We start from the raw sequence: 26875 nt of genomic DNA, 5'->3' as shown, positions 1-26875 counted from the left end.
TTCCAGTTAACTTGCGATTTAACATTTACAACTTATCCGCTGCACCATATTGACATTTCGAGCAATGGTCTTTGTGCTCTTAAAAGAAAAGTGATGGAATGAAATGCATGGGTTGACTCTTAGCCACTAAGGATTGCGCTGGACACATTCCATGATCGACTGCGCAGTGTACCGTTAGAGACCGGTACTAACCATACGCAGATCAGTTACTTAAAGGTTAGTGGTATGGGGGTTCTGATAGGCAAAATGTAGGTGAGTTTGTTTGCTCTGTAGCCACTGTTTAGTCAAGAGAAGCATATTCAAGCTCAGTGCACATTCAAGCTATAACCTCTTCCAGTTATGAGACAATAGCATTACGCCATTTAGAGATGAGTAATGTTGAATGCTTTACCAAAAATGGCAGCAGTTCTGGTGATAACCAAATCCCATTGATACCAAACATGAAAGAACTTGCAGGAGTGTCGCTCATGGTAAGTTTGGCAATTTGTATGCCCCCCTCCCCATGAGAAAAAGGTGCCACCCAGAGAGCACACACCAACACAAGATCGCTTAGCATAACCAGCTATGCATTCTTCTTTAAAGGGCTTAAGTGCTCACATACTATCCTTCAAATCATAAAATGTAAGGCAGAACAGTCTAAAATGCATTGGCCTTAAAGAATGTCTGAATCTTGGCATCAACAATCAAACATATAAGGTCACAAAGAAAATGTGGACAGCTACACAACACAATTCTATTATTGTCACATTAAGCCCAGATACCATCTTGATAATTTTGACAACCGCAAGAAAACAATCACTTAATCCCAGGGGTTACAGCAGGGCCGCTCTCACGTAAGTAGAGCAAGAAGTTGAGATCATTACTGAGCACATCAATACTGCAGCCACTGGCATATGTGGGCTACTAGTTTCACATTGCTCCTTGAATTGTATGCCAAACTCTAAGCCCTCATTTACTCTCTCCCAGAGGTGAATTGTTGCAGGGGACTAAAAATGTTTGCGAAAAACAAAGAGTTTCCAAAACCTCGCAAATCTTGACTGTATCAAAAAGAAACATCAGTAACACAGAAGGCCACCCAAATAAAATTGAGGCACCTTTCTGCCAGGGCTCTCTCAGTTTCAACCTAAGATACAAGCATAGAAGTGTAACATATTTTTCCCGGACAAGTCCTTGCTTGGCAGACAGAAGGATAAAGCACCAGAAAGAAGGAAAAGTACAAATAGCAATTTAGACGGAAATGTTAGCAGTCTGTCTTCATCAAAGTATCATTGCTCAGTTCAGGAGGTTTGCCTTATTACCTAAACAGTCCTATTGATCTTTTGACACATGGCCGCCAGGAGTTGCAGAGCAGACAGTGGCAGATAAGCCAAACATCATACCTTTCAGAACACAGAGGAACCCCTGCCAAGGGATGGAGTGGTCAGGATAGAGCTGCAATTCATACCAATAAGCAATGATGGCCTTACGGAGTACTCCATTACAAGCAGTAATTCTAGTGATGAAAGGGACATAATCGCCGCCATTGATTTTAATGGTTCATATCCCCATGTGCTGATGTATCAGAGACATAATCGATTTAGGAACCGTATGTTACCAGTTCACTGATTTTCCTTTTAGCATTGAATGTTCTCCAGAGGTTCTGACAAAATGTTTAGTGTAGTAGCTAGCCACCTACAGAGGAAAGGCTGACCTTACCTCCTCTGTCCCCATTCGGTACATTCGCTGATATCAGGAATCCATACAAAAATGTCATGCTGACATATCAAAAAAACCACACAGTAGCCAGGCAATGTGCTATTGATCATTTGGTAGAAGACATTTCATACAGTTTTCACCACTACATTAACACGCCAAGTGATCGAGAATATGTGCCAATTGTCAATTATAATGAGCCATATATAGCCACCACAGTCAGTATACTCATAACCAATGGATATGCCCATTGCACTACACAAACTGCAAGTACATCACAAATTGTTGACAATAATTTGGGGATTCATCTCGCACTTCAACCCCAGGTTGGGGAATTTAGCATCTTGGCTGTAGAGGTCTTTGAACTAGTTAATCTAAACCTTTCAAATACCCAGCTGAAGGAAGATCACCAAAGTTGTTACTCTATGAAGTGGAAGAGATTTGTTGTTGTATTTACAATTAATACAATCTTGCTGACAATTTAGAAGACTTTGCCATATTGTTATTTTTGAAGCATCGGTCAGGATACATCTGGAAGCATGAACTTCCTTTAAGATGCTCTGCAATACTGGTTTGTTTAGAATACTAGTATCATCCCTGGACCCTTCTCTTTATGCAGCATTGTTCCATGACCCAATTATAATGTGCACAAACCGTGGGCATGCTGTGCCAGTGAGTGACACTTCTCGGTTTGAAGCATGGCTTCTTTTCTGAGTGTGTCAGGGTGGGAAAGAAAGGCCCGGGTTCTAAGTCCCTTTTTTGTAGTATGGAGTATGAAGGAAGTACTTTGTGTACATCAGAACCATGATCAGTCCTAAACAAAATATCAACAATTTCTTTTATACAATTTCATATTGTGCCCTCCAATTTCCAACAAAGCCACATCTGAGCCATCTTGAAATGCTAAGGGACAATATAAATAGTTCCAACAAACCCTCATCCTTGCCTAACCTGTTGTTCTCCCATTAACAGTTGGAGCAAGAAGACCATTCTTCGCATAGCTTTGACACTGAATATTTATTTTGGCACCAAATGATTTAGAAAGGCAAAAACACCTCTGTGGCCAGAGTACCTTCAGATGGGCGAATGATGGCTTGTAAAGAAAAGATCAAGATATACTTTATTCTGCCACTAAAAGCCATAAAAGCAATACATGTAATAAGATATACAGTAATTAAAAAATCCCGCAAGTTATGTGGGTCAATAGGCTAAAAATCAATGAAACAGACAAGTACAGATTAATAAGACACATTTTCAAAAGCCATTGCTAAGCATTATAAAAAATCATAAAATACAACGGATAAAATGGATGAATGATGAGACGTTTGCTCACTTAGTAAACTAGGGAATTAACATAACGGACACCAGATAGCCCATGTGATTCCCAGAGCACAATTAACAGGTACAGTCTGGCTACTGCAAAGACAACCTCTTCCTATGTCTTATTCCCCTGGTAAGAAGCTCGCGACCCTAAAACAGACCAGAGGAGAGCATTTGAAGATATAGTAGTGCATGCCTCACTTGGGCAAATTTACAGTCTCTGAGCAGCAAAAAGTATAAACTTTTTGCGTAGAGAGGCATAAAAATCACTAAAAATAAAGTGCAGTGTGTCCTGCTCAGAAAAGGTGTCACAAGGCCAGGGCTTTAGGGCTCAAGGTTTTGTGTAGCCTTTAGGAGAGGCTAGTAACCAGGGTACCAAATTCAATTGGAATCTTGTTATCACAAAGCGATGAAATGCTTTAGTGATGAGCAACAGGTATGGCTGTGCCTGTGGGCTCAGGCTCAGTGTGACAAACTTCATCACTGTAGTTTAATGTCTTTAATGGCTACCGTGCCTAAGGGCCTGGGGTTTACATACAGATCGGGGCAGCCCAACAATTTTGTTTGCTCCTTAATATAATTTAGCCAAGGGATGCGTAGTGCCCCCTCATGTGCAATGCAGTCCATGATGACAAGCTGATTTTGTGTGGGGGTGGGACAAGCCCACATTCTCAGCCAACGCATCAGCGGGGCCACAGCTATCAGGTCTGAGATGTACCCTATTCCCAGTTCCTCTTGTACAATGTACGCCGGGATAGAGGGGGGGAACGGCTAGAAGTTTACGCATACATTTATTTTCTGCCCCCTGGATGTCCTTCACCTCTTTATAACCCCAGACATCAGACCCATACGTGGCCATAGGAATACATTCTTCTCTGTACACCTTTAGCAAGGCTGGGAAGGGCTTAGACCCCAGCCTTTTTGCAAACTCCAAGGTAGCTCCTGTAGCTCTAGCCAAGATGCTTTTTTTTTTTAGCTTTTTTGTGCTGACCAAGATCCACGATCATCAAACAGCACCCCAGATATGGAAAGGTTGACACTTTTGTTAGTTCTACCCCCTTACAAAAAAACTTAATCTTGACTGCCTTCCGAGGGCCTATCGACATAGTGTGGGATTTAAAAAAATTGGTGACTAGATCAAGTGAGTCCATAAAATCTGTAAAACCGTTTAAGAGTTTTTGAAGACCCACTGCGGTTCTGTGTACAAAAGGGCCGGTATCATCTTGGGTCCGACTCTCTGGATATCTTTGCAACCGGATGATAGGATGTCTCCTAACTTATTAATATACAGCGTAAAAAGCAGGTGGGCCAAGATGCACCCCTGCCGGACCCCTCTCTTGACCACCCAGGAGTCTGACATGCCGCCATCCTTATTAAATCTCACAGCTGCAGTAGTGTTATTGTGGGCGACTTGTAAGAAGGCCACCAGTTCCAAATCCAGGCCCAGATCCTGGAGGGTCAGCCACAGCTCAGATCTATTTATACAGTCAAGCACTGACATGAGGTCCACAAATGCCATGTGTAAGGTTCCCTTCTTGGCAATTGTGCATTTCCCAACCACCAAATACAGGTTAAGACATTGGTCCAACGTCCATTTGCCTTACCTGAGGCCATTTTGTAGGTCAGAAATAACATTAAAATGGTCTAGCGATGCTGTTAAACGATCCAGTATCACTATCCCCGTGATTTAAGCGGCCGAGTCCAACAGTGAAATCGGTCGATTACAAGCAGGGTCATCCGTTGAACTCTTTTTTAAATTGGGGATAATGATAGCCTTGGCCCAGGAAGGAGAAACCACACACACAGACAGCATTGAAGACCCATGCCAGAATCTTCGCCCAGACCTCAGGATCAGCTTTATATAGATCTGAGGGGACTCCGTCCGGACCAGAGGCTTTCCCGCCACATGTTGATCTGATAGCTTTGTAAACCTCATCTACACTGATTTGAAGTGAAATACTAGCTATGCCAAGGTCCCCGTGTGTCTCAGGATCTTCAAGATTGTCACAGCTATACATGTCTTCAAAGTGCTGAACACAACGCTCAGTAGATAATTCTCCAGAAGAAAAAAGGCGTTGGGGAATCCATTTGGACCCTTCAGCTGAACCGAGCCGGGAGGAATGGGAGCAAGTCAAGCTAGACCCACCAACTACACCAGAGCTGCAAGAAGCAGAGCAGGAAATCTTCCTCAAGGACTAAGTCTCGACTACCACCAGAGGCTCATCACAGACGTTAAAAACTTTGACGAGTGACAGGATATTGAGGTTGTCTCGCCGGAAGAGGAAAATGACTTTGACCTTTCGAGACCATCCCCTTCAAACAATATCAGCCTGCCTACTGTTATGTTGTCGCTTTCCATTCCCCTTAAACCGCATGCAAGACTACGCATGAATCCCCTCCAAGAATGGATCCAGAATCATTTGTCACAGGCAGCAGGTAGTTGGGAAGATATAATGGTTGTAACACAGAAAGGGCAATAAGAGGTGAGATGGGGGAATACGAACAACACAACGATGAGCAGACCCTCCACAGAGCCAAATACAACTATGACGATCACCACAGACTCATCCTACATTTGCTGGGGAGCGCACATGTGTGAACTAAAAATCAGAGGACTCTGGAGAGCGGAGGAAGCAATACAGCTCATAAATATCCTGGAGCTAAAGATGGTTTTTCTAGCCTTAAAAGCCTTTGAGACACAGGTGAAGTGGAAGGCAGGGCAAGTACAAAGAGACAATACAATCATGATGTTCTGTCTGAACAAGAAAAGAGAAACAAAGAGACACGAGCTGTCCAAACTAGCCCAAGAAATATGTGCATGGGTCATTCAGAGAATAATAACCATAATAATAAAACTACCAGTAGAGCAAAATGAAGACGCAGGCAGACAGACAAGCATCTTTTTTTTCACAAATGGGGAGTGAGAGAAAAAGCTGTCCAGTTGCAATCTCCCAAGAAATCTTTATTGTCACTAAAGGCAACTGTTGTTTAACTGTTATCCCCTATGGGTATACAGTTATATCAGGAAGCTGGATATCGTATCACGAAACCTCTGGATATCTCATATATTGTTGTTTTCACTTAGTATGGTGGAATTTCCAAGATATTGGAGAAGACGCCTCACTCACTAATAGTGACATGCTTCATCATAGGCGTCTTCTCCACACCCAGATAATGTGGTACTATCTGGGCGGACTCAACCAAAGGTGTTTTGGGAGTTCTTATATAAGATAACAACTGGTTAAGCGGGGAACCAGATATGTGATATATTAAAAATACCTACAGGTATACCCCACTCAAATATTTTATTATTGGGGTACCTGCCTGTGGTATCATTAAAATCATGTTTTGAGGTTCTTTTGAAAGTAATTTGTTCAAATATACCCTCGTTATAGTGCCAACATGTTTCGGCCCTCGGTGCTAGCCCTATCGGGTCTGGGGCCTTCGTCAGGGCTTTGTTGTTCTGTTCCTTATTTTAAGGTCCCTGCCTTGTGTTTAAGCATTTATTGCATGCATACCAATCATGAGGCCTATTGCACTCACCTAGATTCTTGAATTCGATAACCAGTTGATTTTCTACTGGTTGATGCTTATTAGCATCATGCAGGTCTTGTGTGTCACGGTAGCGTCCTGTAGTCACACATTCGTCAAGGATCCACCACCGCGTACGTACCTAGTAGACACACCGCCTGCCGTCGAGGACAAGCATCCTTATCACACAAATTGGAACTAAACGGACAGGTGCTCCAAGAACTCTTCACACACTGGGGCACCCTAGAGATTGACCTGTTTGCAACACCAGAAAATACTAAATAACAAAACTGTGCGTGCCACCCCCCATTCCCGCTTCAAGAAGTATGCCCTTTTGATGGACTGGTCAGGGAGATTTGCATATGCCTTTCAACCAACTCCCCTCATACTCCTAGTTATAGGCAAGTGCAAACACACACACATGACAATGATCCTTATTGCCCCACATTGGGAAAGACAGCCAGGATTCTCTGACCTGGTGGAGATGGCACTGTGTATTGTAAGAAAGTTGCTTACAAGGCACGACCACACCATGCAAGGGGGAAGAGTCCACCACCCGGAAGTAAGCACCTTGAGCCTGGTGTCCTGTCTCTGAGAACATAGTTTGGCCACTTGAACCTCCCAAAGTGATCCATGGACATCCTAAACTAAGCAAGAGGGCCAAGCACTAGAAGGTGCTCCTCCGCAAAATGGCAGAGATATGTCCTGTGGTGCAGGAACAAAGAATTGTTTCACCGCAGAAAGGAGGACACCCCAGTGGTTAGATACCCCACACACCTATTGGACACCAATTTAATGTACACCAATAGCAGCCTACACAAGAGGACACCTACGAAAGAAGCCTCTTCAAAACACCAGTGACTAAAAAGTTTCTAGAAGAGACAAAGAGACTATCTCCACCCAGGTCTGCACCAACACCAATGTGGAACCTCAACCTGGTACAAAAACAACTAATGAAGTCACACGGCAGTGCTACGGTTCCAGACATTAAAACCCGTCTTCCTAATTGCAGTCACATCATTGCATAGGGTGAGGGCTTACAAGCACGAACCACCCAGGAACCCTATCTACAAATACACAGGATTGTCATGCGATCTACCCAGCATTTCCTCTCCAAAGTCATTTCACAGTTCCATGTGAATCAAACAATCCATCTCCCAGTATTTTTCCAACTGAAAAAATGCAGTCTGAAAGAGTCCTACACACGCTGGACCTATGCAGGGCTACGATGTACTACCTGGGAAGAACAAAGGAAATCAGAAAGTTAAACCAGTTCTTCATGTCCTTCGCAAATTCAAGCAAAGGAGCAGTAGTAAGAAAAAGCACCTTTGCAAGTAGGGTAGTGTAAATGATATAGCACTGCTACCAGATGCAGGCACACACTTGGAAGCAAGGAAAAAAGGGGCCACCTTAGTGTTCATTGCAAACGTGCCGATAACCCGCATATGCATAGCAGTCACCTCAACATCAGTTCACACCTTCACAAAGCACTATTTCGTGGAGATCCAGTTGCACAGAGTCACAAGTGGGACAGAGAGTTCTGAAACACCTGTTCACAAACTCAACCTCATTTGTAACACCACCTCCTAGATAAAAAAATATATTGCTACAAAAATAATGCACAGCATTGGAATCCAGAAAAGGATTCATGCTACAATACAAAAAGGGTACTTACAGTAGGAGTAGTTTTGCAGCTTGAAGAATTTTGTGGATTAACATGCGACCCCCCACCTGCCCGAAAAAGGAGAGTGTAGAAAAGTGAAGTATTATGTGGTATGAGGGTTAGTCCTCACTATGTAATGCTATCACGATACTCCAAAGATGGTCCTTGGATTCACACTAATAAATCCTTTGCTCAGCCTGGTAGTGTGGCAAAGAGCAGTTAGACTTTCCTAAAGGAACATGTGTTAAGCATTTCAGAGTACCAACATGGACGATAAGTAATTGACAAGACTCAAGAGAAATCCGACACTAATTTATTTTTAAAAAACGTGTATTTTTATCTTAATTTAGACACCAAAACAAACAGAATAGCATACATATAGCTGGACTTATAGATTTCTGAAGAAATAAAAAATCAGTATAAAATAATACTGTGAAAATATAACATTGCGGTCAATGGGAAAAACCACTAGTAACAATCAGTCACTTGCAGGTCGAGTTGCATTGTACCCTTGCACTATAAGGGTGATGCAGATCCAAGGACCAAGCCACGACAGTCAGTTCATTTCTACCTGGCCCATGGAGCCCAGGTGCAGAGTTGTCCTGGTTGTCCTTGTTGCTGAATCAGAGCTGCGGGAAAGCTGCTTTTACCACTGAGACAGTGCTGAGTGGGCAATAGAAGCCAAAAAGAAAACAACTATGTGGTTGGTGATGTAGGTCAGATGGAATTCCCTCTTAATGCAGTGTTGAGTATAGGGGTCAGTTGTCAGACTGGCGCCATACAAGCCTTGGCAGCGGTAAGCAGTGCGGAAAGTAAATTTGATGTCTGGTGGTCTAGGGAAGCACGGTGACTGCCTGTAACTTTGTGAAAATGCAGTACTACAGTTCCCTCATTGCACTAGACCATCTGGATTTGGGTGATCCCAGGGAGGGCCTGATGGCCAATGATTCTTAAGATCCAGAGCACTGTTTTACCTGCAGTTTGCAGGGGACTCGTGCCACTAGTTTAGGGGAGTCTGAAGGTGTGTCAGGCTTCCACAGGGGTCCCTCTGGCTGTGGGTACCGAGAGTCTAGTGTGAGTCTTGACCAGGCAGTTCCAAGAGCATTGCCACAGTTGCAGGGTATCCCTCTTTTGCCGTGGGCAAGTCTAGTTGTCGCTGGTGTGGGGCTCTTCTTTAGTCCTCTTCAATGCAGGTTTTTCAGAACTGAGGTTCTGGTGTCAGGGGGTCGCTTAAATCCTAGATTTAGAGTTATGGGAGCTAGTAGCCAATGGACAGCTAGTCCCTGTAGCTAGCACACACCTGAGGTGACCATATCTGGGGGTTTTGGTCACATTTTCTACCCAGAACTCTTGATTCCTCCACTCCTAAGGATAATAGAAATCTAATTTTAGTGTACAGACTAGGCTTCTCACCCTGGAGTTGTGGCTAGCCTTCTGGGGGTGTTCATCTCCTTGTATAAGTAATTTTCCGCATGCTCAGGTGCAAATGTACCTGGGGCAGGGAGAGGGCTGTTTCCTCTACTGGGAGTCAGCCCTAGTGCATATCAGAGGCGATGCAACCTTTGAAGGTCACTACTTTGATGTGTCATTTCACTAGCCTGCTTGAGAGAAGGGAGGTGTGACTTACTTCCTGCCCAAGCCTTTGTTCCTGGCTCTTGAGAGTGATCACACTGCCTGGCAGGAGGTCAGGATCCTGTCTTGGTGGCAGCAAAAGCAGGAATAGTAGACTGGCCAGCCAGAGCACAGAGAAGCTGGGGCAACCAGGTGGGCAATATCTAAGGTATCCTCCCAGGTGCATATCATATCACCCAGGGCCCAAAATATTGTGTCAGGGTGAGAAGGTATGTTGTTTGATACCAAACATGATATATTTTGGCAGTACCATAATGGAACCAACCTCAAGAATGCCCGGGTGGCAGCCCATGTTATTCTATGGACCACTAACACTTCTAGTAGTTTCCAATTGGGAACGCCACTCTGGGGACAAATAGGCTTGCATTTATATGTCCTCGCTTTTTTATGCTGACCCTGCCTCCTGTGCTCAGGAGGCCTTCCTTAGGGATGTCTGATATATATTAAAAATAGTGTTCGAGGCATGTGGGCTGCTGAATTCATATCTGTGCATAGATCGCCGCCTAGTGTTGGGTCCGGATGTTTGCACGTTGTTGTCCTGGAAGAGTCTTCGAAGTATCCTTGGATAGGTGACTCCTCCCCTGGACTACAGTGCGCATGGGCATCCTCTCCATCCTCAGATTGTTTTTTTCCGCCATTGGGTTCGGATGTGCTATCTTAGCTCAAGTTAGGAAAAAATTTTGTCGAGGCCTTTAGTTCGCGTCGGTACTGTTTATCGATCGGTTTTCGATACTCTCTGTTAGTTTACTAACTTCCAGCACCGACTTTGTTCGCATTTACCTGTCCATCAACTACTTCGACGATGGAATCGAGGACGCCATTCAAAAGGTGTCCGGTATGTAATGCGAAGTACCCACACATCGACGTCCATCCGGTGTGCAACAAATGCCTTTCGCCGGACCACGACGAGTCGACATGTATGGCCTGTGCCCGGTTCCGTTCAAAGAAGACTCTGCGGAATCGTCGAGCGGCGAGGCTCGAAGCGCAGCACGCGGCACCGGCCCCAGCTGACATCTTCGACGACGCGGACGACGTCGAAGAAGTAGAAGTCTTACCCTCCAGTCCCGTTTCCGACCAAGAACCCGGATCGGACGAGGCCGACGAGTCACTCTTCCACAGAGGTGAAGACGACACCGAGGTAGGAGACGACGAGGAGGCCTTAGGGGCCGAAGAGAGTAGCTCCGATGATGAACAAGGCCTACCTGTTCAAACCGAGAATTCACCAGTGCCACAGACTATGGCTCCGGTCGAGGGATCGCCTTCGGGCCTTACCCGAGACCTATCACGCAGTCCTTCGGCCCCGCCCTCGGGCCCGGCCTCGGACGTTCAGCGGCAGCCATTACCGCTTAAGCCAGCTGGTTTCCCTTCCACGAAACCGAAACCGAAAGCTGCTCAGGTTCCTACGAAACCGAAACTGAAAGTGGCGCTAGTCGGATCGAGGCCTTCAACACCTTCGACGCCGGCGCACCGTGTCGGCACCGACCGCACCAAGGGGGACTTCGGTGCCGAACTCGAGACGGGCGACATGGGAGTCGACAAACGGAAGAAGGCCATCGGCGCCGAAAAACCTGCTCGGTTACCGGCGTCGACGCCACCGACACCGAGGGCCGTCCCGCCTGCTACGCCTCGCAGCACCCCCTCGACGACACCGAAACCTCACGTGTCGAAGACGTCGACGGTGATCTCCGCACCTCGGCTCGATGCACCACGGGCGCAGAAGATATCTGCAGCCGCCTCGACGACCCTGGCGGGGGCCACGACCTCTAAGGCGCCCCGAGTACGGCCTGGCGCAATGCCAGGCTGCAAAACCAAGGCTGCCCTCCAGGACCAGTCGGGTTCGATCGATCCAGCGGTTTCGTCGGTGCCGACCAGCATTACCTTCGGCTTGCCTCCATCCACAATCCCGAAGGCGTTTCAACTCAGGACACAGGCCACCAAAACTGCGGTTACGCCTGTCGAGCCGTCACCGTCACGCGTCATCGACGCCGACACTGGCAGGATGATTCTCCACGACCGAAGGATAACTTCGGAACCGCCATTGGAACCTTTCAGGATCCCGCTAAAGAGGAAGCTGCCTGTGGACACAGAACCTCTCCTGTATGAACCCTTTCATTCACCCTACCAGGATCCACACCGGGCCTCCCCCACACGCTCCGACACGGATGCATTGGAGGACTACATGGGTGAACAAGTCCCCTACCATGTGGACACGGACCCTGATGACCAGCAGGACCCTGACCAAACTTGGGGCGACCCTGCAGACCCCAGTGCACCTCTTGATGCACAGGACCCACAACTATATGGGGCAAAAACGTCACCCACAGAGGATACTGCGGCGTTCAACGCTCTGATTGAACGGGCGGCGAACAACCATGATGTACAGCTTCACTCTGATATCATCGAAGATGACTTTCTAATGGACACCTTTGCATCCTCAGAAAGACATGTAAAGACTCTGCCAATGTTGAAGGGGGTCCTTAAGCCAGCCACTGACATTTTCAGGGAACCCACCAGGGCACGAGTGATAAACCCCAGGATCGATAAGAAATACAGATCAGCACCTGGGGATCCTACTTACATCAGAGGACAATTACCACTCGACTCCATCGTTGTGGCGAATGCCCGCAAGAGGGCACACTCGCAGACAACGGGTGACGCTCCTCCCCCGGACAAGGAGTCCAAGGTGCTGGAGACCTCCGGCAAGCGAGTTGCCGCACAAGCTGCAAGCATATGGCGCATAGCTAACACTCAAGCGCTCCTCGCTCGCTACGATAGGGCGCACTATGACACAATGGAGCAACTCCTTCAACACCTCCCTGACCCCTACAAAGAAGGTGCAGAAATCCTTATCAGAGAGGGACAGCTACTCACAAATGCTGCCATCAAATGTGCACTAGACGCTGCTGACACGGCTGCCAGGGCCATCAACACTAGCGTCATCCTACGACGTCACGCCTGGCTACGTATCTCAGGATTCAAGCCTGAGGTACAAAACAATATCCTTAATCAGCCTGTCAACCCCGACTTTTTGTTCGGGCCTGAGGTTGACGCCACCCTCGAGAAGATAAAAAAGGACACGGACACTGCAAAGTCCATGGGCGCCCTACAAACTCAGTCCTTTCGGAGCGGCTCCTTTCGTCGCCCCGGAAACAAGGGAGCAGGCAGAGGACAGGGGTCACAACAAACATATAACAAGGGTAATACGCAGACCACCTACGATAAGAACACCCGAGGTGGCTATCGTGGCTCCAGTACCAAGGGCAGAGGACGTGGCTACGGCAACACCAGGTCCTCCCCCAAGAACAAGCAGTGACGCCCTCTCCCTTCCTCCCGACCACATAACACCTGTCGGGGGAAGGCTACAACGGTTCCTGTCCACGTGGAACTCCATCACCACGGACAGGTGGGTCAAAGATATTATAAAATACGGTTACTGTCTGGAGTTAACCTCCACTCCACCCACAATACCACCAAGAAGCCGTCCTATGTCTTCAGAGCACTTGACGCTCTTACAGCAAGAGGTAGAAAGTATGCTTCTAAAAGGCGCTATCGAGGTCGTACCCGTCCACGAGCGGGGCACGGGGGTTTACTCCCTCTACTTCTTAATTCCAAAAAAGGACGGGTCGCTCAGGCCTATATTAGACCTGAGACCCCTGAACCAGTACATTCTTTCGGAGCACTTTCACATGCTCACTCTACAGCAAGTCCTTCCGCTTCTCCAGCAGGGAGACTTCCTAGCATCACTGGACCTCAAGGATGCGTATTTTCACATACCCATCCACCCCTCACACAAAAAATACCTCAGGTTCACTGTTCAGGGGCAGCACTATCAGTTCAAAGTCCTTCCCTTCGGCGTGACAACAGCGCCCAGGGTTTTCACAAAGTGCCTAGCTACGGTGGCGGCACATTTACGGAGACAGCACATACACGTCTACCCCTACCTAGACGACTGGCTCGTTCAAGCGAGATCGGCCCAGCAATGTGCAAGCCACGTGTCCCGTACCATTCACCTTCTTCACAGTCTGGGATTCTCACTAAATTACCCAAAGTCTCATCTCCAGCCCGCACACGTACAACAGTACCTAGGTGCGACTATAGACACTCTGGCGGCCACAGCTCAGCCAAATTTAGTGAGGATCAACGGCATACAAGCGCTGATCTCCAAGTTCAGACCCAACCACTCGCTTCCAGCGCGAGTGTTTATGCAGTTGATAGGCATGATGGCCTCCTGCATCTTCATAGTCCCGCACGCGAGATTACATATGCGCCCACTTCAGGAGTGCCTAGCACGTCAGTGGAATCAGGCTCAAGGACAGTTGAAAGACCTAGTGTTGGTGAGCGGTCGGGCATACAACTCTCTGCATTGGTGGAATCCACAAAACCTTTGCAAGGGCCGACCGTTCCAAGAGCCTGTTCCACAAATAGTACTGACAGCGGACGCGTCTCTCCAGGGATGGGGAGCTCATGTACTCCACTACACAGTGCAGGGACTATGGACGACACAACAGAAGAAGATGCACATCAACCTTCTGGAACTGATGGCAATCTTCCTGGCCATGAAGGCTTTCAAAGTACATCTGTGCAACAAGGTCGTGTTGATCCGGACGGACAACATGACCGCAATGTACTACATACAGAAGCAGGGAGGGACACACTCTCCACAGTTGTCTCATCTGGCTCAGAGCATGTGGAAGTGGGCCATTCAGAGGAACATGTTCCTCATGGCGGAACACCTCCCCGGCAAGGACAACCAGATGGCGGATCTGCTCAGCAGACACAGCCACCAGATGCACGAGTGGGAGTTACACCCATCGGTACTCCAACCGTACTTCCAGCAGTGGGGTCACCCAGAAATAGACCTATTCGCGACAAGCGAAAACGCAAAATGCCAAAGCTTCGCCGCCAGATTCCCACACCCGCAGTCGCAGGGCAATGCGATATGGATGAACTGGTCCGGCAAATTTGCGTACGCTTTTCCTCCAGCACCGTTGATACCGCTGGTGGCTCGCAAACTCCGACAACACTCCCTGACACTCGTCCTAGTTGCTCCCACGTGGGCACGCCAGCCGTGGTACACCACCTTCCTCGAACTTTCCGTGGTACCGCATCAAAGGCTGCGGATCAAACCCGCGCATTTGACGCAGAACCATGGAGAGGTTCAGCACCCAGATCCGCAACAGCTGAACCTGGCGATCTGGCTCCTGAAGTCCTAGAGTTTGGCTATCTCAATCTGCCACCTGACTGTATGGACATCATCAAGGAGGCCAGGAGACCCACTACAAGAGCTTGCTATGCAGCCAAATGGAAACGGTTCGTCATTTATTGCGGTAATAATGACATTAACCCGCTGGACGCATCCATCCACAACATCATATGTTACCTCTTACACCTATACCGATGCAATCTGGCGTACACCTCTATACGGGTCCATTTGACCGCAATATCAGCCTATCTGCAAACCAGGCAGCACCTCTCTCTCTTCAGAGTGCCTGCCATCAAAGCATTCTTGGAAGGACTCAAACGAGTCATTCCACCTAGTCACCCACCGGCTCCAATGTGGAACCTCAACTTGGTCCTCACACGCCTGATGGGTCCACCCTTTGAACCTCTACACTCATGCGAGATTCAATTCCTTACCTGGAAAGTAGCCTTCCTGGTAGCGATCACTTCCCTAAGAAGAGTTAGTGAACTCCAGGCACTAACCGTTCAAGAGCCATTTATTCAGGTTCACGCCAACAGGGTCGTACTACGTACCAACCCCAAATTCATGCCCAAGGTAATATCGCAGTTCCACATGAACCAGACTATTGAACTGCCCGTTTTCTTCCAAAACCCACAAACTGTTGCAGAGAGGGCATTACATACACTAGATGTACGGAGGGCCCTCATGTACTACATCGACAGGACTAAACCCTTCAGGAAGACAAAACAACTGTTCGTTGCCTTTGCCCCACACCACAAAGGTAACGCCATCTCCAAAGCAGGGATAGCCAGATGGATAGTTAAGTGTATTCAAATCTGTTATCAAAAGGCAAAACGCACATTAACTATTCCACCACGAGCCCACTCAACACGCAAGTTGGGGGCTTCCATGGCCTTCCTAGGAAACATTCCCCTGCATGATATATGCAGAGCAGCCACATGGTCCACTACACACACATTTACAAAACACTATTGCGTAGATGTGCAGTCAAAACAGCAGGCAGCTGTAGGACAGGCTGTTCTCAAAACACTTTTTCAGACCGCTGCAGCTGGCACGGGTAGCCGCCGCCAATAGAGGGCACTGCTATGTATTCTATGCACAGATATGAATTCAGCAGCCCACATGCCTCGAACTGAATATGCTACTTACCAGTATGCATCTGTTCTTGGCATGTAGGGCTGCTGACATTCATATCGCCCTCCCTCCTCCCCGGCGCCTGTCGCAGCTGCAGCTCTCAGAATTATTGCAAGCATGGTCATCACTTTCTGTATCTACTCCATCACTGCCACAATGGCGAAAAACAATCTGAGGATGGAGAGGATGCCCATGCGCACTGTAGTCCAGGGGAGGAGTCACCTATCCAAGGATACTTCGAAGACTCTTCCAGGACAACAACGTGCAAACATCCGGACCCAACACTAGGCGGCGATCTATGCACAGATATGAATGTCAGCAGCCCTACATGCCAAGAACAGATGCATACTGGTAAGTAGCATATTCAATATTGACTGTGCCTCACATGATGAGGGCACAGTCAAGTTCAAGCAGTTTGCACTGCTCCTGCAATGGCAGGCCTGCTGTCAGTAGTTTGTTTGGGTCACTCAGGATGGCATAAGACCGTTCTACATCCCTGGGAAACCCTTTACCACCCATGCCCTGGCTACCACTGGTACCATAGACTAGGTACTTATAAGGGGGTAAAGTCCTTGTCAAATGGGATTACCAATTCACACATAACAGTTTTAGGGAGAGAGGACTGGCACTGGGGCCTGGTTAGCACCTCAATTCACTGTCAGTCAAAAACCAGCATCTAGTAGTCCAAATGGGGCAAAAAGTGGTGGTGCATCTGCAAAGAGCCCTGTTTTCTTACAGAGAGGTTACAAGGAGGGTCACATATTGCAGTACCTTAAATCAGCAAGATGCCAAGAAGGATAAAGGTCACCCAAAGGGGAAAAAAGAATCTGAAGATGATGACCTCTCACAGAGGCTTCTGGGCCGCACGTCTGAAGTCTGAGGATGGGCATAGCACCAAATAGCCACAGAGCACACCCAGCAAAAAAGAAAGAAAGAAAAAAAGAGGTCTATCAAAAGAATTCCGGATCCAACAACTAGACGGCGGAATAATGCGCAGCATGTGAATCCAGAAAATGTGTCAAGCTACTAAACTACTCCTACTGGTAGGTAACCATTTTGTTATCTTCAGAAGGATGGTTTATTTATCCAAGTGTGTGACTGTGGTCCCCAAGGTTTAAATTAAGGCATACAGTATTGAAAGCAAGGCTGAAACGTCTGCTCTTCTTATCCATATTATACTTGCAGATTCCTGTACAGCAGCTATGTGAATGTCTGGATCATGCGGCTCTTTCCTCTGGGCCCACCTTCCTTGTTTTATCTATGTTGGCATTCGCTATTGACATGTATTCAGATTTAAAGTAGATGCCACACTGTAAAAATTAATTGCTATTTACCTGTAACAATACTTTAATAGTCTATGTACCTTGCTTATGTTAACCTGCAGTATACTGTTCACCCCCATTTGCATATTATGCCATTTGTATTGCTCCTTGTCTACACCGTGCCTCTTCCACTTGTTATAATTTATGTACCCTTTCGTACCGCTTCTGTTTTTCCAGAGGTAACGAAGATTCTTCTTCATGCTGCACAAGCTGCACATCCGTTGGTTCCACCAGAGGTAAGCAGTTGCCTAGTCACTTTGAAGGGAACTAAATATAGAAAACTAAGTCTTGACTGGTCACTGGGGAGCACAATCAATTGGCTTTGTTACTGCACTGGTTTATAAACTTCTGTTGGCTTCTTCTGAGCTCTAATTATCACACTTTAGTTTGACCTCATAATTATAACAAGCATTGGCATGGCCAATAGGTCTCGCTTTTGGGACCTTATAAGTATTTAATTATGCAGCACAATGTCCTTGGTGCAACAAAATCAACTGTTACATAGCTAAACACTTATAAGGTCCCAAAGGCTATTGGCTATGCCAATGCTTGTGGTGATAATTATCCAGCCTGCTTTTACCTGATGCTTTGCGCCATCAGTTTAAAATAAAAACAAATAAATAAAAAAGGTGCGATGACTTGACCCGAGGGCACGCATGCATCATAATGTCAATGCTCATCAGCAGAATAGCTCGGGCTCCCTGTGCATTGTTTCTTTACTGATGCCACTTGAATTGATAAATGAAAAAAATAAGAATTCTGGGTGTGAAACCGCAAAATAAAAAAAGACAGCACATGATGGGGTGCAAAGGAGCAGCGGGCTAGGGAAGGGGCAGCGCACGAGAGGGAGAGCAACACAGGAGTTGGAAGAGAGCAGCATGGGAGACAGGGGGGAGCACTTGATGGAGTGGTGAACACAGCGCCGTAGGAGAAGCGCACGAGCAAGCAGCACATTAGGGTGACAGCAACACAGGAAGCGTAGAGAAGCATATGAGGGAGAAAACACAGCGTGTGGGACAGTTGGGAAGTACACACACAGCTGGGGGTGGGTATTTGGGGGTAGGGGATCACACGGATGAGAGACCTGAAAACACGTGCACTCTCATAGATTGCTTAATAAACAAGCCCGCAACCCTGCACGTCCTGACAGCTCGAATCCCAACAGCTCACTAAACGCTGACGTACGTACCGCGCGTGGAGAGGAACTTAAGACAATAACAAAATCAAACAAGCTTTGGCATAGCCAATAGGTCTCGCTTTTGGGACCTTATAAGTAGCACAGGCTGGTAGACCAATTAATGGTTTTGGAAGTTTGCTCTGCGGAACTACACTTAGGCTAAAGTAAGGTACTAATCAACCCAAGGTATTTGTAATGTTGTTCTGGTATAACCGCGTTTGGGACATGAGCTTTGTTCTGTGGCAGTTCCCCAGCTCTAAAGTGAAGGATAGAGAAGTTTATTACCACTTTGATGAAGTCACATACACTACTGTATGGGAGACTGAGGACTCAAAGCTAGCCTCCGTGCCTAGTACACAAACAGTGCTAATAATAGTTTTGAAAAAATTGAAGAACTTGGAAATACTGGACAGCTCGAGTGGTTAACAGGTAAGAACACTTTTTGAAGGATCCTTTATTCTGCAGTACACATAATATAAAACACAAAGATGAACCACATCAATGAACCAGCAAGCCCCCTAGCTAGATAGAAAGAACCCTATCTACCCCTGCGCAGCTTACACTAAAGGGGAGCAGATCGAAAACTAAATGGTGAAAGTTACAGTAGCCCTACATCGTATGGAGTGTGCTTACTAAACAAAGGTTAAGTTAGACTCATCTAAGAACAAAATGGATACTCTGGGGTAAAATAGCATAGGGAACCAATGCGTGATGTGAATTATGACATCAGACTGTGCAGTTCAAAGACTAAAGTAACAGGTTTTATTGTGTATTGCCCAGTAATGTGCAGTTTAAAAAACAAATAGCAGAGTTACTGCAGAAAGGACAGTACTGTATCAGAAATTATTAGTCCAAGAACAAGAGTACAGCATAGGTGCTGATTGAATCTAAAACCAAGATTCAAATCTTAGAGGCCAAGAGCTGCCCTCACAACACAATTGAGAGATACGTTGCATCCAGCACAATCTGCAAAAGGGAACACTGCATTCATAAACTTTCAACAAATGTTTGAATAAAGACACTTTTTATAGCAGATTTGGTCATGATTATGTTCATAAGCAAAGCATCCAACAACAGAGGAAATAAAGCACTGGCAAACTCATGCAGAAAATCAATACTTCTCTTTACTGACAACAGTGTAAAATCATACGTCAGGATTCCTTTAAACGCTGAGATGTGATCCACATTCCCACAATGAGTTAGTTAAGAACATTTATGCTTTCAAAAGTAGCTGTAGATGCTCTGTCCCGTTTCCCACGGTGTATTTGGGCTGTGCACATCTTTGGAAGTACAGCCTCATCAGAATAATGCATTTTTCAGGTGTAGTCTCCATTTTCAAGATCACAGAATCCCTAATGCATCCATAATTACTAGTTGTAGCTCTGTGCTGTGCATTTTGGAACGGCAGAATCAGGCTGTCTGTTAATGGCATTCACAAGGTTTTAAAGCGTTAGCTTCTAATTTCAGATCTTTAGTAAATCTGAAAGGCTCAGACACCTACCTTTTATAGCTGCACAGAGTCCAACAATTCTTAATCAGGTACACATTTGGTACCAGTGTTTCCAGGGGGGAATAAAGTGTGTCATAACACCTCTAGTTCCTATTCAAGTTTAAAGAGCTCTGATAACTGGCTGGCGCTCTTCAGGCGCAATCCCACAACCTCATGTCATACACCGTTGCCTCCTCTTTGCCAATGCCATTCATCCTGAGAACCACAGGGCTTTGACCATCATGCGGCACATCAACTCTATGCTCATGCTCTGAATGGAGACTGAGCCTTGTAAACACTGAGGTGTTGCTTGTTCCCTGGGTTGGAGATATATATACATATATATTCATATCTTCATATCCTGTTAGGATACGGAGGTACGTGTGACTGGCAATTAAGGGGAGGAGAGGTGTGCAGAGTAAAAGCTTTCGTTTTACCCAAAGGGATTGACGACTTTTTACAAACCTCATAATACGAGTGATATTGTGCCAATGGTGGCTGACACAGTTCGCGAGAGGGAAGCGGCAGCTTTAGAATTGTTTGATGGCTGCCGGCAGGCTACAAGCTGCGCAAAGCGTATTGACATGTATGTTAGCAACACAATGGAATCATTGAAAGATAAATATAAATAACTTGAAAAAAAGATGTGGTCAGAGCAAAGCAAGTGGTGGTGCCTGGATGTCGACCGGATACCACGAGGTTTGCGTATACTTTTAGCCCCGAGTTATGAATCTCCCAATCCAGCGATGATGTGCGAATGGGCTAAATGTAATCTCGAGTCCTCCAAAAAATTGGTGACGATACTAGTAAAATATGCGGACATTGACAGGGCAACTCTGCTTGAAGATATAGATAAAATCAATGAGGAACTGGAAACCATGGGGCAAACAGAGGAACAAACTAAATTGCGGAAAGAAATGATGAGTAAATTAAAAAAAGAGGCGGATAAGATTAAAGAGAGAAAATCGTACAAATTTCACTGCGACAAAACTGATTATAACCTTGGTCAGATTTTTACCTTCGCTAAAAAATATGAAGCCATGAGAGCAACAAAGTGAAATAAAAACACAGTATCAAGGCAAGGAACAATCAGGAGTGGGGGACCAACTTCCAACACATCCCAATCAGATCTCAGTTCTGCCCCAGATAGCGAAACGGAACCAGACACTAGGCAAAACCAACCAGGACAAACTGGACAACAGCATACATTCGATGAAGAGTTGGGGTTTTTATGTTACGACAGATGGCAAACTTTACGCCCAAGACCTCAAAAAACCAACTACGGACATACAAAACCCACAAACATGGACAAAGAAGGAAGGCCAATAGAAACAGGTCAAAATTTCAGGAAACAGGGAGGATGGAGGAGGGGCAAATAAGTGATATGGACCAAACAATTATTAATTTAACGGATGTAGTTCTAGACAACAAAGATAAAAGAATATTAAGTCTAGGCCTCTCATATTGCCCCGCGAGAGACTTCAACTATTCAAAAACCAGGTTGGATATATTCAAAAGTGTCAAAGTTGAAATTGAAAAAATTCCATACCCTACAAAATAAAGAGGTGTGCTCCAACACAAATAGAGATATGACAAGCAAGGAGAGTTCGGATACTATGCAAGAAACACAACCAAAAATTTCCTTCAGCCAGCAGATGCAGGAATTATGGATGAACAATGAACCACCTAGTGAGAAAACAAATAGGGATTCCCAAATATTGGATGCAAATTGGAACCGATTGAAGCACAAGAAGGGATTAAAAAAAGCCTTTTAAAGACAAATCTAAGTTCAATCCGGTCATGATGCGCGATTCAATAGACATTTTCCATGAAAGCGTAGTTGAACAAGTGAAATCATTAAATCTAATTACGAAAAACAAGAGATGGAAGTTTAACAAACAAAATTTCGAATATGACTCCCTCATGAGAAGACTGAAGGAGAATCGCATTATCGTCATCCGTAACTCTGATAAAGGAGGTGATATTGTGCCGATGCCTAAAGAAGGCATATAGACAATTAAGAGATAATGCTTGTTACTCTAGAAGCAACATCATGGAGGTCAAATCAATGTACACAACATACCAGTCTAAATTAATAACTTAGAAGACTAAAGAAATATTATCTCAAAAGTTTAATTTTTTTTTAAATGACTATCCGGTGATACCCACAATTTATTTCATCCCTAAGATCCACAAGGATCTACAGAAACCACCTGGTAGGCCAATAATATTGTCCAGAAACAGCTTACTTGAACATACATCACAATATGTTGACTTTTTTCTTCAGGATGCAGTTAACTCTTTGCCCTCATATGTATGTGGCACAGGATTTTTTAAGAAAACTCAAGGATTTCATTTGGAAACCTGATTACCTGTTCATTGCAGTAGATGTTTGTTCACTATATACTAGTATTCAACATCATGATGGCTTAAGAGCTCTAAGATTTTATCTGGAGAAAAGAGAAGAATTGACAATCAGACAAAGAGAAATGCTAATTGAAATGGTGAACTTCTGTTTATCAAATATTTATGTTTAATAACTTATTGTACAAACAGATTAGAGGTGTAGCCATGGGGGCCAGCTTTTCCCCAGCTATGCATGCTTGCATATGGGCTGGTGGGAGGAGCTGGTCCTCAAAACCCAACACAGACAGACGATGACAAAGAATGTCAAAATGTGGTTGCGATTCATCGACGACCTGTTTGTGGTTTGGGAGGGTGACACACAGGGTGCCAATGACTTTGTGATGGCATTAAATACAAATGATTTAATTCTGCAATTCACAGCGAGTATAAGTGCAACAGAAGTAAGCTTTTTAGCTACAATGATTTATGTGGAGAATAACAAAATTGAATCTAAATTATTCCGCAAAGAAACCGTGGGAAACTCGACGTTGCACACGAGCAGTTTTATTTTTAAAGTTTTATATAGCGCTGGCTAGACCCGGAGGTATCGGAGCGCTTTACATAAGGTTCCACAGAAATTATAAAATTACTTCAGTTACACGTTACATCAGTTACTAGAAAAACATTTTAAGAGTGTAGAAGACTAAATAAATGGAGTTTAGAATGGTAAGGGGGTGGGGTAAAGGGGTAGGAGTTAGATAGAATGGAGAGACGAAGGAGGGTCTGCCCAAAGTCCGGCTGGGTAGGTGACGACTGAGGGGGAAGTCCACAGTCCATCTCCTCTTTAGCTATCAGGTAGCTCCACCGGGTATCAGCCAAACAGCTAGGTCTCAGCGAGAAAACAATTAAAGAGCAAAAGCAGCAGCGGGGAAGAAACGAGACAAATGTCAGAAGTCCGACTGGGTAGGTGACGGCAATGGTGGTGTGCTGGAGCCAATCTCCCTTTAGCTGTCGGTGCAGCTCCACCGGGAATCGGCCATGTATGCGTTTCGGGTTCCACCAGAATAGAGAGAGGAACAGGAGGTGATCCAATGTCAAGACTCGAGAGGGGTTGGGGGAAGGGAGAAAGGGGAGGAGGGAAGTAAGGTCAGGAGAGAAATCGGTCCTGGTGTTACTGGGGAGAGCCTTCAGCTATGTTCTCCAGCTGGCCACTGGGACAAAGATGGTGAGAGGAGAGGTGAGGAAGGGACAGACTCCAAGTTCAGAGCTCCTCGTGGTGGAAAGTCTCCCCTGGCGGCCATCTTAAGGTCAGGCAAGGAGTGAAAACCCCTGTGGGTCCCCACATCCGGGTTTGGGCTTACTTGTGCTCTGTTGCTGTTCCTCCTGGTCAGCTAGCCCCCGATCCAAACGCAGCGGTTCTGGGCCAGGTGTACGCTCAGCTCCGCGCCTCCATCTTGCATTCACTCGTCTGTAGGTCTCCAACCATCGCGGCACTGGAGTGCTGCGCACATTCACACGTCGCCGGCCTGGCCGAACAACCGAGCTCCCGGGGACCCGGTGTCTGCGTCCCGTCTCAGGCTCATCGAGACCTCCGCAGCTCAGCGCGTCAGGGCTCTGCCTCCCCGCGCCGGACACAGACCTGAGTCCAATTCCTGTGGGTGGTTGTTGCGCTCAGTCCCTCCTGTTGAGCGGCGCCAGAAACACTCTCCGGTGAGCGCGCTGGATGCTGCCTTTCCTCAGGAGCGCCCGAGGATGCACGGGGTGTCCTCCCTGTTCCACTGTTCGGTGCTGGTGGCCGCCATCAGTTCCTATGCCAGACATCTAATAAACAGCATCCCCTATGGGGAGATGCTGTGTTTGAGGGGGATTAACAGCAATGAGAAGGACCTTAGGGAGGCACAGGCTAACAGTAAAATCAGGTTCCTAGAGAGAGGATATTCAAAAAAGACAATTGATAGTGCCATTTTAAAATCTATGCGCTATGATAGATATCAATTATTAACATCAAAACAACTAAGCTCAGGAACCGAGACGGTTCAGCGCACAAATAGTGAGGTAGTAATCGAACAGACAGAACAATTCAGATTAATTATTCAATACAGCCAGCAACACAGACAGATCAAATCAATCATTACCCAGAATTGGCCTATGGTATTGAGTGACCCTGTTGTTGGTGGGAGATTATCGACTTGTCCCTCTATCACATACAGCAAGGGGCCCTCAATGCGGGATGAACTAGTTAAAACTAGCCCATAGGTTATGGACACAACAAGCTGGCTACAGACACACAAAGGATTTTATAGATATAAAACATGTAAGGCGTGCCAACAAGGAGAAAACCGGTTAACATATACGACACTATTCAGTACTAGAAGTCTCAAGATAATTAACATTTAACATGCAAAACTGGATTTGCGTTATATGTTTTAATTTGCCTGTGCAGCCTACAATACGTAGGAAGCACCAAATTACATGTGCATAAACAAATTTTACAGCACATTAGGGCGATTATCAATCAAGACAACACCTATCCGGTGGCACGCCATTTTAAAAGTAGCCATGGGTCCAAAAGTCAGGACCTCAAGTATTTTGTGATTGATTGTGTCCCACCAAGTAGAAGAGGCGGGGATAGAGAACGTCTGCACCAGCTAGAGACAAGATATATTCTTGAGTTAAATTCAAAACATCCTTCAGGGCTGAATGTGACTAAAGATTTATATACATGCCTGTAAAAATGAGTAAAGGTCAGTTGAATATTAGAATATCTGAGGTGTGAACTGCTTATCTTAACTATTTTAATGCTTTTATAAGGAAGTTTTATGTGCAAAGATTTTAGCTGGTGTTTAATTTAATAACATTGACGGTTTTATGGACAATGAAAGTACATTTATAGGTATTATACCATGATTTTAGTAAATATTGTGATTACTTTTATTAACTATTATATTTATGTACATTGATTATTGTCAAATGAACTGTGATCAAGAACATTTTGGACATTTAAAATATCATAGCAAATTTTGCACAGATTAGGACCCTTATGGACTTATAAGTAACAATTGATACCTACATAGTTAATGTAGTACAGGCACTTTATTGATCAGGATTAGAGCACGAGTACTAACCAAATATTTAGTTAGAGAAACCTAGTATACCGTAAGTAAGTATGGAAATGGACGGGTCAAGCGGTATTGATACTAACACTAAGAAAGCATGACCATGAAGATTGACATATCTAACAGTCATCATCCACATTTGCCAGCAATAGGGATCAATAATAACCTACAAATCACGATCTAAATAAACCCAAACCTCACTCCACACTAGATATTTAGCAAAGTACTCGGTGACATCATCACCTCAGAGGTACAACAAACAGTTAGGATACCCACACCACAATGAAATAAAATGAGATGATAAGAAGTAATGCTCATACGCGCTAACTGACAGTTAATGAAGCACGATTGTGTTTTAGACAAGATGAACTTTTTGTTTTCACAAAATGGGTGATTAAGCACACTGCACTTTAAACATATATAGCACTTTCTTAAAATAAATTTTAGCTCATGTATAGGATACGCAAGAACAGAAACAGTGGTAAATATAGTAAGTGGCAACACACAATTTGAGAAATAAATTTGCCAGTTGAGGGTTACAAATGTTATGAAATTTATACAACATTGTATTCTCACTAATTGTCGATATTATCTTTTTTAATTTGTATTTATGCCCTTTTGTGTGCATATATATTTCTGCCACAAAATATAAAGGATTTTCTGATTGATATTTAGTATTTTGTTTATGTTCATAGCGTACTTTGCACATGTGACTGCAGTTAGACTTCCACTAACCACTTTAAATACGTGAGAATAACGCCGAACAATTGTCATGTGATCAAGGCTCCGGCAAGAGCTGAAACGCGTTATGCCGCCAAGCACGCAATAAAGGATTAAAATTTGCACCAAATCATGGTCCGGACCTGTTGTTTGTGGAATCGAACATGTTACGGGTATAACTGGATATATATATAAATTTACCGAACCAAGCTCTGCACTTAGCCAATCCCTGCATGTTGGTGCACGCGGCGGTGGCAGCAACCGTCAACATTTCTCCAACCAAGGGCAATGCAGGAAATCCACACATAGACCAAGCGGCACACCAGAGGACTGTACACAAGTTTATTGTGCACACAGAACAAAGCGTTTCGGCGTTGCCTTTGTCAAGTTGAAAAACAGTGCTCCTTCGACCATAGAAATACGATCATTGGTTGATAAACAGTGAAAACATACTACCGGTTATTGAAACATGAATTGTCTTTCGCTTCAAACAATGAGAAAATATGCATAAATAGTGCAATTTTACCATT

General features: G+C 45.3%; 1 protein-coding gene across 2 annotated transcripts in view; it reads left to right on the top strand.

Annotated features, from left to right (window-relative positions):
- The window catches only part of SDAD1 (SDA1 domain containing 1), a 148222-nt gene that overhangs the window by 68006 nt on the left and 53341 nt on the right, over positions 1 to 26875 (top strand). For both annotated transcript variants that reach the window (XM_085640981.1, XM_085640980.1), the window contains exon 13: positions 17675 to 17733. In XM_085640981.1, the coding sequence (XP_085497107.1) occupies positions 17675 to 17733 (59 nt within the window). The remainder of the gene's footprint in view (positions 1 to 17674; positions 17734 to 26875) is intronic.

Source organism: Triturus cristatus, chromosome 2_2 (assembly GCF_964204655.1).
Source record: "Triturus cristatus chromosome 2_2, aTriCri1.1, whole genome shotgun sequence".
Lineage (NCBI taxonomy): Eukaryota > Metazoa > Chordata > Amphibia > Caudata > Salamandridae > Triturus > Triturus cristatus.
This window is presented reverse-complemented; position numbering and strand designations above follow the sequence as displayed.